Source organism: Protopterus annectens, chromosome 5.part0 (genome assembly GCF_019279795.1).
Source record: "Protopterus annectens isolate FY-2018-M chromosome 5.part0, PAN1.0, whole genome shotgun sequence".
NCBI lineage: Eukaryota > Metazoa > Chordata > Ceratodontiformes > Protopteridae > Protopterus > Protopterus annectens.
Window position 1 is genome coordinate 1,749,850,543 of NC_056735.1, and position 19,275 is coordinate 1,749,869,817.

The 19,275-nt window shown below is 41.8% G+C and overlaps 1 protein-coding gene across 1 annotated transcript in view; it reads right to left on the reverse strand.

The window, feature by feature from the left end:
* Window positions 1-19,275, reverse strand: part of DOP1B (DOP1 leucine zipper like protein B) — a 2,336,114-nt gene that overhangs the window by 1,788,839 nt on the left and 528,000 nt on the right. The window contains exon 3 of the mRNA XM_044071549.1: window positions 9,428-9,609. Coding sequence (XP_043927484.1) covers window positions 9,428-9,609 — 182 coding nt within the window. The remainder of the gene's footprint in view (window positions 1-9,427; window positions 9,610-19,275) is intronic.

The following is a 19,275-nucleotide window of genomic DNA, read 5'->3' on the forward strand; positions in this document are numbered from 1 at the left end:
CTCTGGCACAAAGATAACACAAGTTGATAACAGTCTATGTATAACAGCAGTACATCTCAACACAATACAACTTTTGCTGGCAATGTATAATTTATGGAGCTTAGAAATTGATACCATACTGATTACATTTCTGAATGTTAACAGCATAGCATGGAAACATTTTTGCCTTTTTCTGTAAAATGCTTTATTGTTAATAAGAATGTGTTAAAATAATGTGATGCTTTTGAATTTTACTGAATTGTTAATGTTATCTGTTCAATAAATAAGTATACCCCCAAAAATACAGATGTTCTCCTAATAAATATTGAATTTGTTTTTAATATTGTATACACTATTCTAAGAGTGGGCAAATTTTGATGGGCAGTCTGATTACTAGAATTCTTTTTTCATGATTTTGAGGACACGTGCTAACCATAGACAATTATAACCTTTTTCCATACAAGGAAAGAGTTTTTCTTTTAAGGCCATGAACAAGTTAAGAAATAGTGAATGCAGTAGAAAGTTTCTTTACCAAGGAGAGGAGAACAATCCATGCTGTCAAGTTCCAGCAGAAGGCTGGTTTCTGTTCTGAGATAAGGATCTTCCAAAGGTACAGTGGATATAAAAAGTGTACACACCCCTGTTAAAATGCCAGGTTTTTGTAATATAAAAAAATGAGACCACAATAAATCACTTCAAAACATTTCTCACCTTTAATGTGACCTATAACCTGTACAATTCAATTGAAAAACAAACAAGTTTGTTAGGGGAAAAAAAATAAAAACGTACAATAAGCTGGTTGCATAAGTGTGCATACCCTTAAACTAATGCTCTGCAGAAGCACCTTTTGATTTAATTACAGCATTTGGTCTTCTTGGGTACACACCTGCCATCAATAAAAAAAACTCTGATTAACCTCAAATAAAGTTCAGCGGTCTTGGTAGGATTTTCCTGGCATTTACACAGTTGCCTGCTACAGCAAAAGCCATGGTTCACAGAGAGCTTACAAAGCATCAAAGGGATCTCATTGTTGAAAGGTATCAGTCAGGAGAAGGGTACAAAAAAATTTCCACAGCATTGCATATACCATGGAACACAGTGAAGACAGTCATCAAAAAGTGGAGAAAATGTGGAACAACAGTGATGTTGCAAAGAACTGGACGTCCCTCCAACATTCATGGAAAGACACGAATAAAACTGGTCAGGGAGGCTGCCAAGAGACCTACAGCAACACTGAAGGAGCTACAGGAATTTCTGGCAAGTACTGGTTGTGTACTACATCTGGCAACAATGTCCCATATTCTCCATATGTCTACACTATGGGGTAGAGTTGCAAGACGGAATCCTTTTCTTACACAGAAAAACATCCAGGCCTGGCTAAAATTTGCAAAACGATACATCGAGTCTCCTAAAAGCATGTGGGAAAATGTGTTATGGTCTGATGAGACCAAGGTTGAACTTTTTGGCCACAATTCCAAAAGGTACATTTGTTGCAAAAACAACACTTCACATTACCAAAAGAACACCATCCCCACGGTGAAGCATTGTGGTGGCAGTATCATGCTTTGGGGTTGCTTTTCTTCAGCTGGAACTGGGGCTTTAGTTAAGGTGGAGGGAATTATGAACAGTTCCAAACACCAGTCACTTTTGGCCCAAAACCTTGAGGCGTCTGCTAGAAATCTGAAGATGAAAGAGGAATTTCACCTTTCAACATGACAATGACCACAAGCATACATCCAAATCAACAAAAGAATGGCTTCACCAGAAGAAAATTAAAGTTTTGCAATAGCCCAGCCAGAGCCCAGACCTAAATCCAATAGAAAATCTGTGAGGTGACCTGAAGAGGGCTGTGCACAAGAGATGCCACTGCAATCTGACAAATTTGGAGCAAGGAAGAGTGGGCAAATATTGCCAAGTCAAAAATGTGACATGGTGACAGACTCTTACCCAAGAAGACTGAATATTGTAATTAAATCAAAAGGTGCTTCAGCAAAGTATTAGTTTGGGCACACTTACTCAGTTACGCAACCAGCTTATTGCAGGTTTTTTTTTTTTCAACTGAATTGTACAGGTTATAGGTCACACTAAAGGTGGGAAAAGTTTTGAAATGATTTATTGTGGTCTCATTTTTTATATATCACAAAAGCCTGGCATTTTAACAAGGGTGTGTACACTTTTTACATCCACTGTATAAATGGATTGGACATCTCTTTAGTTAGGTTCACCTCTGTAACTGTGCTGAAATGCAGTTTTTGTAGAAAGATTTGGTACACCTTATAAATGCCTCCAAATATTGTTCATTATGTGATACTCATTTGCACATTTACTGAACATTTGCTGTCTGTTACGTGTGGCAACATCTCACTTCTGCTGTCAGTATTAAAGAATGAATCAGAAACTATCAGTTTCCATGCATTTTTTATGCAGTGATGGTATGCAGTATGAACAATGCCTCTGAATATTATCTCCAAGAAAAAAAAAGCTATAATAACTTAATAACTTGTGATACATCTTGTATATGTCATGGAGTAGACAAATGTCATTTGTAAACCTCACTTGTAAATACATCATTCAGGTTAGATCTGGTACTTGCCTAATATCACACAAGACATATGAGGTATGACAGACTATGTATCCCCATAAATGGGTGTGGCTGTACTTTTCCAGTTTGGAAACCTGAGCCATACATTACTAAAGCAAGGAATACTGAGCCAAGAATCCCCAAACGGTTTAGAGTAAAGGAGAACAAATGTCAAATCTGATAAAAAAAGCAGCAATAAAGCAGCAATAATGAACTAAGCGTGAAGATACCACAAAACACATTTCTTTTCAGATACTTCTTGGCATTCTGATATCACATAGGCAATATATACTAATGATTTTTACGGGCAAGGGGTCAGGCTCTCTTGTGTACCAGTAGACCCAGTCATAATTTATTCAACATACTGTATTTAATTAAAATTTTAATATACTTAATACAAAAACTGAAATTTAAGTCACTTATCAGCAAAATGAGAAGTTATGTACCTACCATAACGTTCCATGTTAGTTGTATTCTCTCGCCTTCTTTCTTGCTTGATGGGTTCAGAGCCGATCCTCGGCTCCGACTCGGCACTTGCTAAGCTCGAGAGTCACTTTTACCAGCTCGAGGCAGCCCCATATCCCATGATGCAAGGCGGTAAGTACCCATATCTCGTTTGGTACCTATAGGGAGAATAACCTAGCACATAAAACTTTCCACCGAGGAAAGAAAGCAATTAGCCTAAAAGAAGGGCTGTAATGGGAACCAGGTAACTAACTGGTGCCTAAAGAAGCCATCTTCCAAACAAGGAAGATCAAGGTCTGTCCAGGCAAGGGGGTAGGAGGGAGGGTCGCAAGAAAGAAGGTGAGAGAAGACAACTAACATGGAACGTTATGGTAGGTACATAACTTCTCAATGTTAAGTTGTCAATCTCGCCTTCATTCTTGCTTGATGGGACCGCGTCCCTAGCACCTCTATCCTGGGTGGCTCAATGGAACAGACTCTTGAGAACCGTAGAACCAAAACTGGCTCTATCCCTGGAGGCCAAATCCAATTTGTAATGAGAAACAAAGGTATGAAGAGTGGCCCAAGTGGCTGCTGCACAAATAGTGCCTAAAGGGAGTCTAGCCTGAAAGGCTGTGGAAGTGGCTAAACTTCTGGTGGAATGCGCTTTTGGTTTTGAGCACAGCTGTTTGCCCCTGAGCTGATAGACTTCGGAGATGGTGGAAGAAAGCCATCTAGATAAGGTCACTTTGGAAACAGGAAGGCCTTTCTTATTTTCAGCATAAGAAAGAAAGAGCTGATCGGATTTCCTGAATTGTTTTGTTATGTCCAAATAATATCTGAGTTGGCGGTGAACATCAAGATAATGTAATTTTTGTTCCGATCTGTTGGAGTAATTAGGGAAAAATACAGGGAGATCAATAGATTGGTTCAAATTAGTTTTCGAAGCCACCTTAGGCAAAAAGGATGGATTAGTTCTCAAGGATACCCTGTCTTTGTGGAAGACCAAATAAGGGGGACGAACAGAAAGAGCATGAAGTTCTGACACTCTCCTGGCCGAGGTAATAGCGACAAGGAAGAGTGTTTTCCATGAAAGAAACTTCAGTGAACATGAAACAGCTGGCTCGAAGGGAGGAAGAATTAAGGATGTCAGCACTAGATTTAGGTCCCATTGAGGAGGAGGACTCCTGACAGGAGGTTTAAGGAGAAAAATCCCTTTTAGAAAGGCTCTACAAAGCCTGTGGGACATAATGTTGTGATCTGCAAACCCGACATGAAAGTTCGAGATAGCAGCCAACTGAACTTTGACCGTGGAAGATGAAGAGCCCGAGTGAAAGATTTCCGCTAAAAAATCCAAAACTGCATGAACAGGGGCAGTAAAGGGATCTATATTCTTTGATTTTGCCCAACAAGAGAAGCGTTTCCACTTGCTGGTATAAATCCTTCTAGTAGAGGATTTAAGGGAAGCCACTATGATATCCCTAATCGGGTTAGAGATCATAGGAAGCCTGGCTAAGGAAGGAAGTGGAGAAACCAAGCTGTGAGGTTGAGAGAAGGAATAGACCGATGCAGGTGACCCGATTGGTGGATCAGAAGGTCTGGCACTGAGTCCAGATGCCACGGCTGCACCAATAGGTGACGATGGAGGAACGGAAACCAAATTTGTCGAGGCCAATAGGGGACAATGAGAATCATTTTGGCTCTCAAAACGGTGGCTTTCTGGAGTACTTGTGGAATCAAAGGAAAGGGAGGAAAGGCATAAAGAAGTCCCTGGGGCCAATCCTGGGTAAGAGCGTCTCTGGGGGGATGGCCTGGCAGTAGGAAGAGAGAGAAGAAGTCTGGGCATTTGCTGTTTTGGGGAGTAGCAAAAAGATCGCAACATGGGCGGCCCCATTCTAGAAAAATCTCCTCCACTATAGATTGTTTGAGAGACCACTCGTGAGGCATGAGAATAGCTCTGCTCAATCTGTCCGCTAAAATGTTGGTTTTCCCAGGGATATGCATTGCTACCAGAAACCGATGAGAGGAGATCGCCCATTGCCAAAGTCTGAGAGCTTCTCGACACAAGGGGTAGGACTTGGTTCCGCCCTGTTTGTTGATATACCATACTACAGACATGTTGTCCGTGTGAACTGCAATTGTTCCCAAGGGAAGAAAGTCGTTGAGGGCTTGCAACGTTAAAAGCACTGCTCTCATCTCTAGGACATTTATGTGCAGATGGTATTCGAATGGTTGCCACGTCCCATGAACCATTCTGCCCTGATAACCGATCAGGGAGGCGTCCGTAGTGACTGTGGCTACCGGGGCCGGGGATACAAAGGGTCTACCCTGATGAATCTGGGGAGAAGAAATCCACCAGGATAGGTGGTTTTTGCAAGCTTGTGTCACCAGGATTTTGTGACGCATGGGAAGTTGTTGGTAAGACCACTGGGTGAACAACATCCATTGAAGAAGACGCATGTAGAAGCGGGCCAAGGGAAGAAGGGTAATGGCCGCTGCCATGAGGCCCAACACTTTCAGGACCAGTCTGGCTTGCACCTTTTTGCTGGCAAGAATGATCCGCACGTGACTTTGGATATCCGAGATTCTTTGGTCTGTGAGGGTTGCTGACATCCGAACAGTGTCTAAATTTGCGCCTATGAAAGTAATAGACTGGCAAGGCAACAAGGAGGATTTTTCATAGTTAATCGAAATTCCTGAGTGCAGAGATTTAGGGTGTAATCCCTGGCTTGGAGAAGTTGATGCCTGGTGGTGGCTGAAAGGAGCCAGTCGTCGAGATACGGAAACACCTGGAATCCCGGACGTCTCAGGTGAGCCATGACCACTGCCATACATTTGGTGAACACTCTGGGGGCTGTAGTGAGACCAAAGGGCAGGGCTCTGAATTGAAAATGACTGGACCCCAGCCGAAAGCGGAGAAACCTTCTGGAGCGTCTGTGAATTTTTATGTGATAGTACGCATCCTGAAGGTCTATTGAGCACATCCAGTTGTCTTTGCTCAGGAAGGGCAAAATTGATTGAAGTGTGACCATTCGAAATCTCGTCTTTTTCACAGACTTGTTGAGTCTGCTGAGATCCAATATTGGTATCCAATCTCCCATCCTTTTGGGGACCAAAAAGAACCTTGAGTAGATTCCGGGCTCTGAATGGTCTGTTGTAACTGGCTGAATGGCTCTTTTGTGTAGAAGCTTTGATACTTCTAACTTTGACATTTCCCTTAGACCGGGTGGCACATCTGGAAGGGAATTTTTGTGAGAGAAGGGACTTTCCTCGAAAGGAATTTTGTAACCCTCGGATATGATCGACTGTACCCATCTGTCTTGTGAGAGGGAAAGCCAGGCTTGTGGGTACAGCGATAATCTTCCCCCGACTGCCTCCAAGGATGGACAGTCGGGCAACACCTCAGAGATGCTGGAAGGGCTTGTCAGAGAGAGACTCTCTGCTTCCCTGGTTTTGTGGACCCCCTCTGCCTCTAGGGCGGCGTCTGTTATTATTACCCCCTCTGCCTCTAGGGGTAAACTGACCACGTGTATCCGGCGTGACTCCTTGGGATTTGCGGAACCGCATCTTTCCACCCTTCTGTCCTTTGGGGTAAGGTCTAGAAGGGGTGGAAAAATGGACCCCTACGGCAGAAAGAGTCTTGCCGTCCTGCTCACACCTGGTCAATGTATCCTTCACTTGAGGACCAAACAAAGTTGACCCATCAAAGGGAGAGTTTGTGAAGGACGCCTTGAAGGGATCTGCAAAATTACAGAGCCGCATCCAGGATTGACATCTCAGTGCCACTCCCGTGCCTGCGGCTCTACTCGCTCCATCTGCTGCATATGAAATCAGCCGCATGGAGGAGTTGGTTATGGAGTTAAGGATTCCTAGCTGAGAAGCAATCTTGTCTTGTGCCCCCGGAGCTGCAGGATCCTGTACTACTTCACCTAGTTCCTTAAGGATGTCCCTTTGGAGTCTGGTGAAGTGACACAAATAGTTCAGCGAACGCATGGCAAAAGTCACTGAGGAAAACATCCGCTTACCATACCTGTCCATGGTCCTGGAATCCTTGTTAGGAGGATGGACTGGTACGGAAGGATCTGCAAGTTCCTTTTTAGTGGCGGCCGCCACCACCATGGCATCAACCGGGACACCTTTTGTAAGGAATTGCTGTTCGGAAGGGGCTGTAATAAATTTAGAAGGCCTCCTGGGAACTGGCTCTATGGAATCAGGAGAAGCCCAAGCCTTTCGAACAATTACCTGCATGAGGGGGTCAAAAGGCGGAAACACCCAGGAGGTGGAGGGTCGAGAACCAAACGCCTCTAGGTATACCGACTCATCATCGGAGGGATTAATGGTGGGCCAGTTTCCCCTCTGTTTCAGGAGTTCTAGGATGTCTGAAAAGGAGACATCCTCAGAGGGGGATCTTGGGGACCCCTCCGACTCATCTAAGTCGGTATCCGAAGTAGTAGACTCAGGGGAGTCTAGGTGCTTCCTCTTACAAGTCCTCTTGTGCGGAGGATCTCCTGACGGATCAGGAGAATCCTCGGAAGAGGGGGCTCCTCCCAATGGGGAAACCTGAGGCGGTGGATCTCTCAGTCCGGGAGCAAGAGAGCGGGAAGAGATATCAACAGGCACCGTAGAGGGAGGAGCTAAAGGAATAGACTGCTGACTGAGCCCAGGGGCCAGCACACTCCTCATCACCTCGAAGGCTCCCCTCCCAGGGAGATCCGAGAGAACCCGTTCCAAAGAAACTGGGACTCCCGGGCCCACCGAAAGGGAAGGCTCTGAGGCAGATGTCGGAGCTGAGCTCACCAAGGCCGAAGCTCCAAGGGGAAGAGTGGGGTCGGACAAAGGTCCGATGCCACTCACCCCCTCGGAGCAGACCAGGGAAGCCTGGCCACCGAATCCCTCCAAGGAAGGTCTCGAGGAGGAGATAAGAGTAGATGCTGAAGGCGCAGAAGGGGGGGTATCTGGCCCTCAGCCATAGCAGTAACTATTCCCATAGACTCCAGCTCCAAACTCTGGGGTAGAGTCAAAGGAGGAACTTGAAGAGGGTGTGGACTAATAGTCGTCTGTTGAGACGGACTATGAAGCATTTGGGCTAGTGGCTGTGATTTTAATAATCTGCTTACCACCCTCTTTAAATCATGGTCTGACAACCTGGAAGATCTAGATGATCGGCTCCGATGGCTCCGCTCCGAAAGAAGAGGTGAGGCCGGAGCCGACAGTATCGGTTCCAAAGAGGGAGACCCGGACCTCTTCCTCGAAGGAACCATCGGAGCCGATGAAACCATGGATCCAGACGGAGCCGATAACTTTTCGGCTCCGGGTGTAGGTATAGATGTATCGGCTCCGGCCGGAGCCGATACAGGCAAAGAAATCATGGTGTCGGAGCCGGTCGGCGCCGACACCGAAGCCCGAGCCACATGGATGTCAGAGCCAGTCGGAGCCGACACCAAAGTGACCTTCAAAGTATCGGCACCGATAGCCATCGGTGCCGAAGATTTCTCCAAGCTAAGATCGGCTCCAGCGGGAGGCGATCTCGACTCCGAAGGAGTCGGAGCCAAGGCCGAAGGCTTAGGTACAGAAGCCTGGGCCTTGGTAGTCTTAGAGGGCTTACCCAGAGCCGATTTTGCCGGGGAGCCCTCCGGTTTAAGAAGTCCTCTTAAAATAAGTTTGTTCCTCCTTTCCTGCAGGACTCTCTGGCTAAAAGAATGACAAATTGCACAGGAGTCCTGCAGGTGGAGAGGTCCCAGGCAGTATATACAAGAAGTGTGACCGTCTGTCAGAGACATCTTCTGACAGCACGAGTCACACTTCTTGAAGCCTGAGACCCTCTGTTCCTTGGACATAGTGTTATCCCAAACACAAAAAACACACACACAGTCCCAAATCAGAACAATTTAAGTTAAAGGTATAACTAAAAACACACACACACACCCTAACAGTAGGGGGGGGTGGGAGGGAATGAAGGCCTGACTAAAAAAATAACTAGGGAAAAATAATTTTAGTCAGAGAAAACCCTTAAAAGTATCTTAACAATAAAGGAAAACTATTTAAAGAGAGAAATATTTGAAAAGGGGCGACTAAATGTATAATAATAAACACTTACCAGGAGCTGGTAAAAGGATTACCTCATCAGCGAAGCGGCAAACGAGATCTGGGTACTTACCGCCTTGCATCATGGGATATGGGGCTGCCTCGAGCTGGTAAAAGTGACTCTCGAGCTTAGCAAGTGCCGAGTCGGAGCCGAGGATCGGCTCCGAACCCATCAAGCAAGAATGAAGGCGAGATTGACAACTTAACATCAAGTGATATCATTTTGAACTCCAGATATCTAAATTATTCAAAATAATTTAAAAAGACTGTATAAAAATAACAATTACATCGTATTAAATTTACTTCACTAAAATTTACTTATTAAAAGATTCTCATTACCTGTACAGGAACAAGTCCTTGGCAAGCCATTTTGTTCCAATGATTTTGAATATTATTTCATAAGTCTCTAAAGCTTTTAAATGCACTCCGCTGGGAAGAGCTGGATGTAAACACTGGGCTAACCTCTTGCAGATAATCAGACGCTTGGGTAATAGATTGTATTTCAAGTTACTCTGAAGAGCCTGAAAAGGAAAAAGCATAAAAATATATTTGTAATGTTGTCTAAAAAAAATTAACCTTGTGTAATGTTTCTTCATGATCGCTTTTTTTTAGACAAACCAGATGAAGCCAAGTTTATCAGTGTATTACTTTTTATTAGACTACATACTGTATAACTGGATAAGTATGAAGCCATTCGTATTACAGTCATAACCTAGGTTTCTCAGGAGTTACCCAAACATTTCTAACTCATCTACCACTGCATATATTATAAAGATATGACCAAAGTTGAAATGAATGAAGTGTTTATTCAAATGAAGAGCATAAAAATTCTACAGCAAGACAAATATATCATGTACCACTCATAATGCAAATGGTTTTCCTTTCACTTTACAGCCCATAGTACGAGATGTAAACCAAATTAAATTCATCACATATCAAAACTAAGAAGAATGAAATTTTATTAAATTCCAGGTCATATATTTGGTACCAACAGCACTGATAATGCTGACGTAGTGCAAAGTTATGCAATCATATACTACTCAGTACAACCAGATACAGATATAAACATGCAGGTTGCTAACTGGTTTAAGGTAGCACAAATATGCAGCACTTTGTCTCGGTCCTGAAATGTTTTTGATAAAAACAAGTAAAATGATGTTCAGCTGCTGATCACTATTTGTGCACAAAAATGTAGCCATAAACATTTTACTATTCTGTAGCTGTACTGACTATGCCTTCTTCACTACCCTGTCAATTGTTATTCTCTTTGTTGTCTACAAACCATCAGCTTCCCTTACTCCTGACTTGTGAGAGAGACATTATTTAGGCAACTGTCATGATTTCCTACTATGTTTCCAACCACTGCCTCCACATTTGTTCTTCTATACACCCCTCTGAAGTGAAGAATTGCCATGATGGAAGAATATGACAATTGCACTTCCACACATGCCTCACTGGTTAGAATGCCTAGTACTGTTCAGCAATCTATCCAAGTGGCTGATCTTCTGCTACTGAAGCGACATCTTAGGTTCTGCGAATCATCATTGTCAGTGTCTTGTGCAACCTCCCTACTTTCTGGATGGTTTATCAGTCTTTGGTTATTCATTCACACATACCCCCACCTGCTTCTCCAGTGCTCATATTGCTAATCAATCTTGAGTCACCTGGGTCATCTGCATCATGGACCTATTGACTGATGACGCCTTCTTGTTCCACTCTCATTATTTAATACATTTCCTGTGAACAGCAACAAAAGTTGCAGTATCTGCTTGATAAGATCATTTATTATTCTTCATTTACAGGATGGCCTTTTACTGGGCTCCATTGCTTATGAATACCGAGAGCTCCATGAGAAACAGTAAGGATGCATAAAGTCCTGCTGGTCAACAACTGCAAAGGTTGCCCAAAAAAAAAAAAAAGTGGGACAAAATAAGACTGCTTCTTGCTATCTCATTTTGGTAACAACAGAAGCTTAACTACTGTGCAGCAAAAAGGAACGGCTGCTCTGGGTACAAAATGCCTATGGGCACAATCTTCCTTACTGCATAGCATAGTAATGGATTTGTCGAAGCACTTTAATGCTTTTTGTGTGGTTTAGTTCATTATCAGCATTCGGAAATGTAATGTATTTATGGGTCAGGGATATAGCCTCAGCACTCCCTGCTAACTGTATCAAGCTATTTGTTACACTTGTAGAAGGGGTTTGCTACAGTTAAAAGCAGAGGATGTTTTATTTTATTGTTCATTTGTTTGTTTGTGGATCTCAACTTAAAATAGGGAGGGATGCATGATTAGGGAATGGCCCTGGGCACCAGAAGGACTAGTGACAACTCTGGGTTACAAAGCTATGGTTTCATATTTATCATGGGCACATGGTACAAAAGTTAAAGTTATGTCCTCATCAAAACTCTGCATCTGTGTTGTCTATTTTCATCCTTCCTCAACTGATGGGTGCTGGATCCAAACTCAGATCCATCATTGGCCATTCTGTTAGACTTCAGGCTCCTTAGCTTGAGCTTCTCTCCTTACATATAATCCCCTCCGCCTCAGTTACTTCAGATCGCATTTGCCCTATTGTCAGCTAACCAATAAATATCAAAGTATCACCAACCATAACTATCCCCTGAACAAGAGGTGAAACAACTACAGTGCAAAGATAGAGCAAGAGAAGAAGGGCACTGGAGCTCACGTAGCAAGACTGACAGGAAAAAATCCCTCAGGATATAGTAGGAGACTAGGAAATACGGAAGGGGGTTGAAAAGTGAGAAGCTGAGGAAGGATGAAAAAGACAAAACAGATGCAGAGTTATGGTGAGTACCTAATTTAAGCATCTGATTTTTTCTTTTGCATCCATTCCTCAACTGATGGGACACAGTCTCCAGCTAGAATAACCCTGGGTAGTCCTCAAGGAGGGATATTCTTGAGTACAGTGAAGCCAAATGCTGCCCCATTCCTAGAAAAAATGTCCAATTTGTAATGAGTTACAAAGGTGTGAACACTGGACCATGTAGCAGCTGCACAAATGTCATCTAGACGATGTGGCCATAGATCTGGTGGAATGGGCCTTTGGTGATTTTGGCAATGATAATCCTATACTCTTGTAGACAAAAACAATGCAATCAGTAAGGCATCTAGACAAGGCTATTTCTGATACTGCTTTGTCCAACTTAGACTTGGAAAAAGAAATAAACAGTTGTTCTGGTTTTCTTAAATATGACAAAAACTTTAATTATTCCTTGGCTAAAAGCTCGAAGGGAGGTTGAGTCAAAGCTTGAAAAATATCTGTTTGGTCCAGCAGAGAAATGGTGTCCTTAATAGAGGGCTGGAGTTGAAGAGTACCCTTAAGAAAAGCAACCATAAACTGTTCTACTGCAGCAATAGCAACTGGCTAAGAAACTGAAAGCAGTTCCATCCCCATGAGCATCTCGGCTTAGCAATCATGTTTTGAAAGTACATTCACACTGCACCAATAATACCAATTATATAAAAGTATTGTGTATTTTATGTGGTTTACCCATCTTTATGGAGGAACTATTTATTTATTAAGGAAGGCTATGAAAAGTTGTTTATTGGTGGAGTGTGAATGTACATGTTTGTTAAGCCGAGATGCTCAAGAGGGTGGAAATATTTTCAGTTTTCTTACCCTTAAGAAAAGCATTACACAATTTCAAAGAAGCTAGACAGGAACAGTTTTTGCCTAGGTGAAAATCTGCAATGGCAGCAAGATACACTAATAACTAATTTAGTTACTGAAAATGGAGGTGAAGACGTCAAGAACAGCTGGAAAATGTGATGGAAAAGGATCCAGTTTTCTTTGTAGGGCCCAAATAGCTAATCTTTTCAATTGCTCTTATAAATTTTTCTGTTAGAAACTTTTTGGGATGATATAAGAATGTAGCTGTAGAAGAAAGCCTGGACTTCCTAGCCATCACTGGAAATGAAGGAAATGCTGTGAATTTGAGGGACTGAGTAACTGGGTGAGACAAGCCAGATGGGGGAAACAGAAGTTCCTGAGAAGGATATAGCACCAAGGGAGGGTTGACTAGATGAGGTCACAGGATGGGAAACCATACTTGGTGAGGCCAAAACGGAGCAATGAGGATTACCTTAACTACTCAAGACTAACCACCTCTCTGTCTCAGATGTTCGAGTACTTCAGCAGAGGAGACATCCCTAAGGTGTGACGGGGGGGGGGGGCTTCCCTTCAACAAAGTCAGTGTCTTCAGTCGACAACTCTTGTGGAGAGTCTAAGTGTCTCCTCTCACACATATGCTTCTGAGGGTCTCTCAGGTGGGAGGGCTCTCGACACGACTCAGACGTGCCAGCAGAGTCCTGAATCAGGATAGTCTCCAAGCTGGGATGGACTGGACCAGCTGTCCTGTTGGGAAAGGATGAAAAGACCCAGAGTCCACAGCAGACAGTTGAGGATGGGGTAGACCTGAAGGAGCAAGGATGTCTCATCCACTGAGATGGAGAAAGCTGTCTCCGCTATGTCAAAGGGTGAAAACATGGAAGAACCAAGTCTTGACTGGACAGGATCTGTACACAACTATGCAAGACAGAACCCAATCCCCCTCAGATTGGACCTGAGCTATATTGTGCTGAGGTTCTGAGAGGAAGGGACAGCTCTAAGAACACTGGAGTTGAATCCAACCTCCCGGATCTGCTGCCAATGCAATAGCTCTGTGACCTTTCTAGATCTGACTGACTTGGAGCAGTCTGGGTCAAAGTTAATGGAGGCGTACACACAGACAAGCTTGGAGGTCTAGGGTCTGAAACTCCGAAACCACAGGACAGACAGGAGGAGGAGTCAAAGGTTGGAGGTTGTACAGCAGGAATGCTCAGGGATCCAATGGGATATGGATCTGGAATAATACCCAAATGAATCTGGGTTCTGAGAAACTTTCTCATCATCCTGTCCACATCCTTTTCTGTTAGGCTCTTAGATGACCTGAGGAAGAGGGAGGTTAAAGGTGGACAGGGTAGTCTTTGCAGAATGTCCTGCAGGAAAGGGGGGTGCATCCTTTAAGTCAATGGCTCCAGAAAGAACTTAGATATGGCTTGGAGTGACTGACTTTGTTTGGATCAGATGCAAGGGTGTCGTCAGATCCACAGATTTTGGTTTTGTGAGGGTCAAATCTTTAGAACCTGATGGATCCAAGGTTTTCAAGATTTTCTTGGGTGGAGCCGAGCCCAAAGAAGTTGAAGGACGAGAGCTATCAGAGGACACTTCCTCAGTTCTTTACTTTTGTCTGCTACCTGTCCTGAAGATTTTTTTTAGAAGAGGATGGAGCTCCACAGGTAGAACAATATGAAAGAAGTAGGCCCTTTAGAATCAACTTATTTTTCCTTTCCACAGCATCCCTGTGGTTAAAGCAACAAGTCTCACAATCAGCACTTAGATGCCCTTCTCCAAAACAGTGTACACGCTCAGAATAATTATCTGAGTCTAGAATCTTGTGCCCACATGATGAGCACTTCTTGAATCAGGTTTTTTTGACATTGTGCTAAAGGGAACAACAGGAAGGAGATTTTTATACAAGTATACAAGAAATAAGGCAATCAATCAGTTAGCAGAAATGCCAGCAATGGCACCAATAAAGGTAAATATATGTACGACAACCAACAAAATACCAGCAATGGTAAGAAGAAGGGTACCAATAATTAGGTGGCAAGTAGAAGTGAGCAAGGGCTCAAGGCACAACACTACAGTGACAAGTTAAGGAAAGGATAAAAAATCCTCAGAAAAAGTATAAAACGTTTTAAAAAGTCAAGGAAGAAAGAAATAGGGAAAAAGAGCAACAAATACAAGCCAAAAAAAAGTATTTATCCAACTATAACTTGCTCAAACTAATAGTGACAACATCCAAATGTTAAAGCGGCAAACATGATCCAAGGTGATTGAGGAGGAGAAGGGGATTATGGGCAAAGGGAGGAGCTTGAACTACAGAGCCAAAAGTCTAATGAAGTGGCAAGGTCAGATTGAAGATCCATCAGTTGAGGAATGGAAGAAAAAAACAACTTCAGATTTAACTAGTTTCCACATCAGTGTGGACGATGGTCATACATGCAATTCTATACTGTAAGTGACTTTGTTTATGGCTGTTTAATTGCAATGCAACATGTTTAAAAGTATAGCTGGTTATTAGCCAACACTAAACACTGTCCCATAAATATTTTTCAGAGAGATACAAATTAATGCACACCACAAAAGTCAGCAACAGCTTGTCAAGCATGATGATGGAATTTGCATATGTTTATAGCTATTGCCATCAGCTTCCAGTTATGCCTTGTAAAATGGATCACTCATCAGCTGGAACACAGCTCATCATAGTCAAATGTTTACTCCAAGTTGCATAACTGTATTTCAATAATTAGACTAGATTCAAACCTAGGGTACACTACTAATCTGCAAATGCTAACAGTATCAGAGCTCTACTTTCTTCTCAGTCTGTTTGCTTGAATGGACCATCACATACCGAAATACAAGGACCTTAACTTCAGTTATTCATCTATATTACTGTTGCTTTTGCTTCACAGTGTCGGGAGACTCAAAGGAGTTTGCCACAGATTTCCAGACTGGCCAACAGAGTCTGCCTTCTTTCTATGGTGGATTCTGGGAAAAAGTTGGAATAATCAAGTACTCCTGATCCTGCTAATTATGTACAAGTCCGGTAGTCTCTAAGCCACTGTAAGGCATCACCATGCATATATAAGTATAGCAAAGTAAATGGTTCCAGTTCGGCTTTTCACTTGATCAGCATTTATTTAAAGTTCTCTTATTTGAACAAATACACAGTCCTCAAATGTAGGATTATCACAGGTCATTCAGGCACCCTTCCCTTTTACTAGTAACTGACTAGGTCTTTGGCAGGTCAGATTCTACCTTTTCTTATACTCTGTTTAGTTGTGTAACATGGCGTATCCTCCCTACTGTCCACCCCTACTCTTTTGTTTTATCACAGGCCCTCAAGCAATCCTTTAAATTTACTCTAGCCACTTAATTTGCAACTTACCTCAGTTTGTAAACATGAACCAAATCCTTTGCTTAACAGTGAAAATGATTTCACTTTCAGGTACTTACTGTGAGGAACTGGCTGCAGAGAGTTCAGGATAGCTACTTAGTTCCAAGTGCTCACGTAGTGCTCCCACTAAACCACGCAGAATTAGAAACCATAGAGTTTGTCTGTTTAATACTTGCCAAGTTTATTCAATGAAATCTATACAAACAAATACAAGAAACATTTAATGGTTCAAAAAACATATATTGGGCAAGCACTTTCATCCTATTTGTATCTGGGCTTCTTCAGAATCATATCATTTTCAAAAGTGTCTTCTAATAAAAGTTATTTAGGTATATGCTACAAATTGTCCTATCAAGACCAAAATTTTACTACTGCAATCCATTTTATCCATAATTACTGCTTCCCCTCCCTTGTCTGGTTTCATTACTCTTAGTGAGCTATCTGATTTATGTGTTTGTAGCATATGTTTTTCTTCCTTACTTAAATTGAAATGATGCACTTTTGAAGATTTCCCTAAATTTTATAGGTCCCTTTCGCAACTTTTTTTAACAATACACTTCTTTTTCTTCCATCTAGTATCAGAATAATTTTGTTCCTTAATATTAACTGAAAATTTCAATTATCTAGTATATAATTTTAATTCCAATAAAACATTCCCTATATCTATTTTACCATGGGATGCAAATTTAAACCCTTACTAAACAAAGAAAAATGTCCCCTTTTAATATCAAGTACACTGTAATTAAAAATCTTAAAATCAATAAAACTTAACAAAATTCCATTGTGTGAGCTTTGAATCGTACTGTTAGTATCATATCCAGTTATTCGTAATTCCTTTGATTCGTCCTGGGATTGCCCCTTGTATTTGTTTGACCTACATTCTTGCCCCATTCTAGGTTTTGCTCATTTGGGGATGTTATTCCTTGAAAATCAGTGAAATCTAACTGGTTGGGGGATTTGTAGAAGGGTATCTATTCCACAGTCTTTCTGATCTCCTCAAAAGTAGGAAATTCATCCAAGTCCACCTTTTTATTACCAGCAGTACCATTTTGTACTGCTTGTGAATAATTAGGGACACCTGCTCCTCCAATATTATGTCTATTCACATCAAACATCTCACTTGGTAGTAAAATGTTAACAAGCTGTCCCTTTAAAACTTTGGATAATGGGTAAGCAGTGTCACTAATGTGATCGATGTAATCACCAGTTTTTTTTTATTTTTCCTGTTTAAAACTGCCACACAATTTTCTTCAACCTTTCTAAAAAACATATTATAATTTGACTTAAAAGTATCAAAAAGCAAGTTGTCACTAATCTTGGAATTTAAAACAGTAATTTCCTCAAATAGTTCAGTAATCAGCACAGAATTCCTTCTAATGATAAAGATCAATCAATTCACACACGTCTGTCAAACACTGCAGTTAATTCACAATAATCATTCATTCCAATATCAGTTCCATTAGGGTATTTATATACCCCAAGCCCTTTCAGGATTCTCTTACTCCTTAAACACTCTGTAAGGTAGCAGTTGTCTAATAGTAAAATATGCACCTTAGAGAGTTTCCTGTCAAATTTCTTTAAAAGTTCAGCCAAGTTAAAGACTGAAGTATCTGTAAAATATGTAGAAGGCGATGAAATGTTAAATTCCTGGTTTAACCATGTATTCAAATCTCTAGATGGTTCAGATTGTAGTCTGTTTAATTGTTCAGACCCAGCGTTGTTAAGTGCTCTATTGTTGATTTCAGTTCATTCATTTTTAAAAGTAGGAAGTCATCTTTTGCAAGGAGGAATGAAATTGATTACAGAGCTGTTCATTCTGCATTTCGCAGAGCTTCTCATATTATTTGACCTCCTGGTGTCGGGTGCCTGGTTTGTGTTCGAAATTTGAGATGAATCACTCCCATGTGATTAACAGGGAGATTAATTTTATGTACCAAATCCAGACAATCTAATAAGTCAGAGACACACTGAGTTAATAGAACTAATTATGTTAATTCTACTGGGCTACATTCAATTATTTTGGTATCATCAGTTCCATGTGCTCCATCACGTTTAGCAAGAAAACAAACTGGCTTGGGAAATAGAATCCATTCCTAATGTCATCTCAAAGAATTTAGTCCAATGAGAGTCACTACTATGTTCAAAGGTCAAGCAGGAATCACAAAAATAACATGTGTCTATGTAGCAAATCAAACAACTAACCAAGAGCTCATGTAGTGCTCCCACTTAACCAAGTAGAATTAGAAACCACAGAGGTCATCTCCTTAACACTGAGTTACTGAGTTCATAGAACAAAAAGTACAGTTTTGTACCTACCATAAATGTAGATGTTCGAGGATTCCCTTGCTGCAGTCCTGACTGTGGGTCGCTGCAGTCCTGCTGGAAAGGTAGAATCCCAAGCAGGAGAGAAATGGCAAAGTAGCATAAAGTAGCAGAGCAAGACAACAACATGCCTTGTAAACAGCTGTGGCAAACATAGAGTGAGAGTCTTAGTATAGGCAGGGTGAATGTACTAGAGAAAGTATGCACTGAACTCCAGAATATCACTTCAGAATATCCCCTTAGAAATAGAAATGCTGTTGCAGTAGCCCCTAGCCTAATGAGGCCTAATCCCAGCTGGAACCTCTGCCTCATTGCCATATAACAAAATGCAAAATGCAATGCAATCACAATCCACCTAGAAATAGTTTGTTTTTGACACAGGTTTGCCTGTGAACTTAAAAAAAAAAAAAAAAACTGCTGAGACTGCCCGAAAAATCTTTAGTCCTGCTCCTATAATAAAATGCCCTGTGTTACATCTAAATTGTGCAAAATCTTTTCCCCTTTATTTTGAGGATCTGCAAAGCGTAAGAAGGACTGCAGTCAGTCAGCACGGACTGATGAGATAGTTGATGGAAAGTAAGAGACAGACTCTTTTTGTTGTCCGGGTAAAAAAGGCCATCTGGGCTGCTGTATTTCAGTCTCACCCAGAAAGCACATGTCTTGTAGACTGGGTCCACCCCTTAAGCAGGATACTTCTACTAAAGGGCGGAGGTTGCACCTGCAAAAAAAAATGTTTAACAGTCATCTTTAATAAAACTTATTCCGGCTCTTTTCCTTTGCTCCAAACTACGCCAAAAACAACGGTCCAAACAACACATCAGATCAAAAAGGGAGAATGTA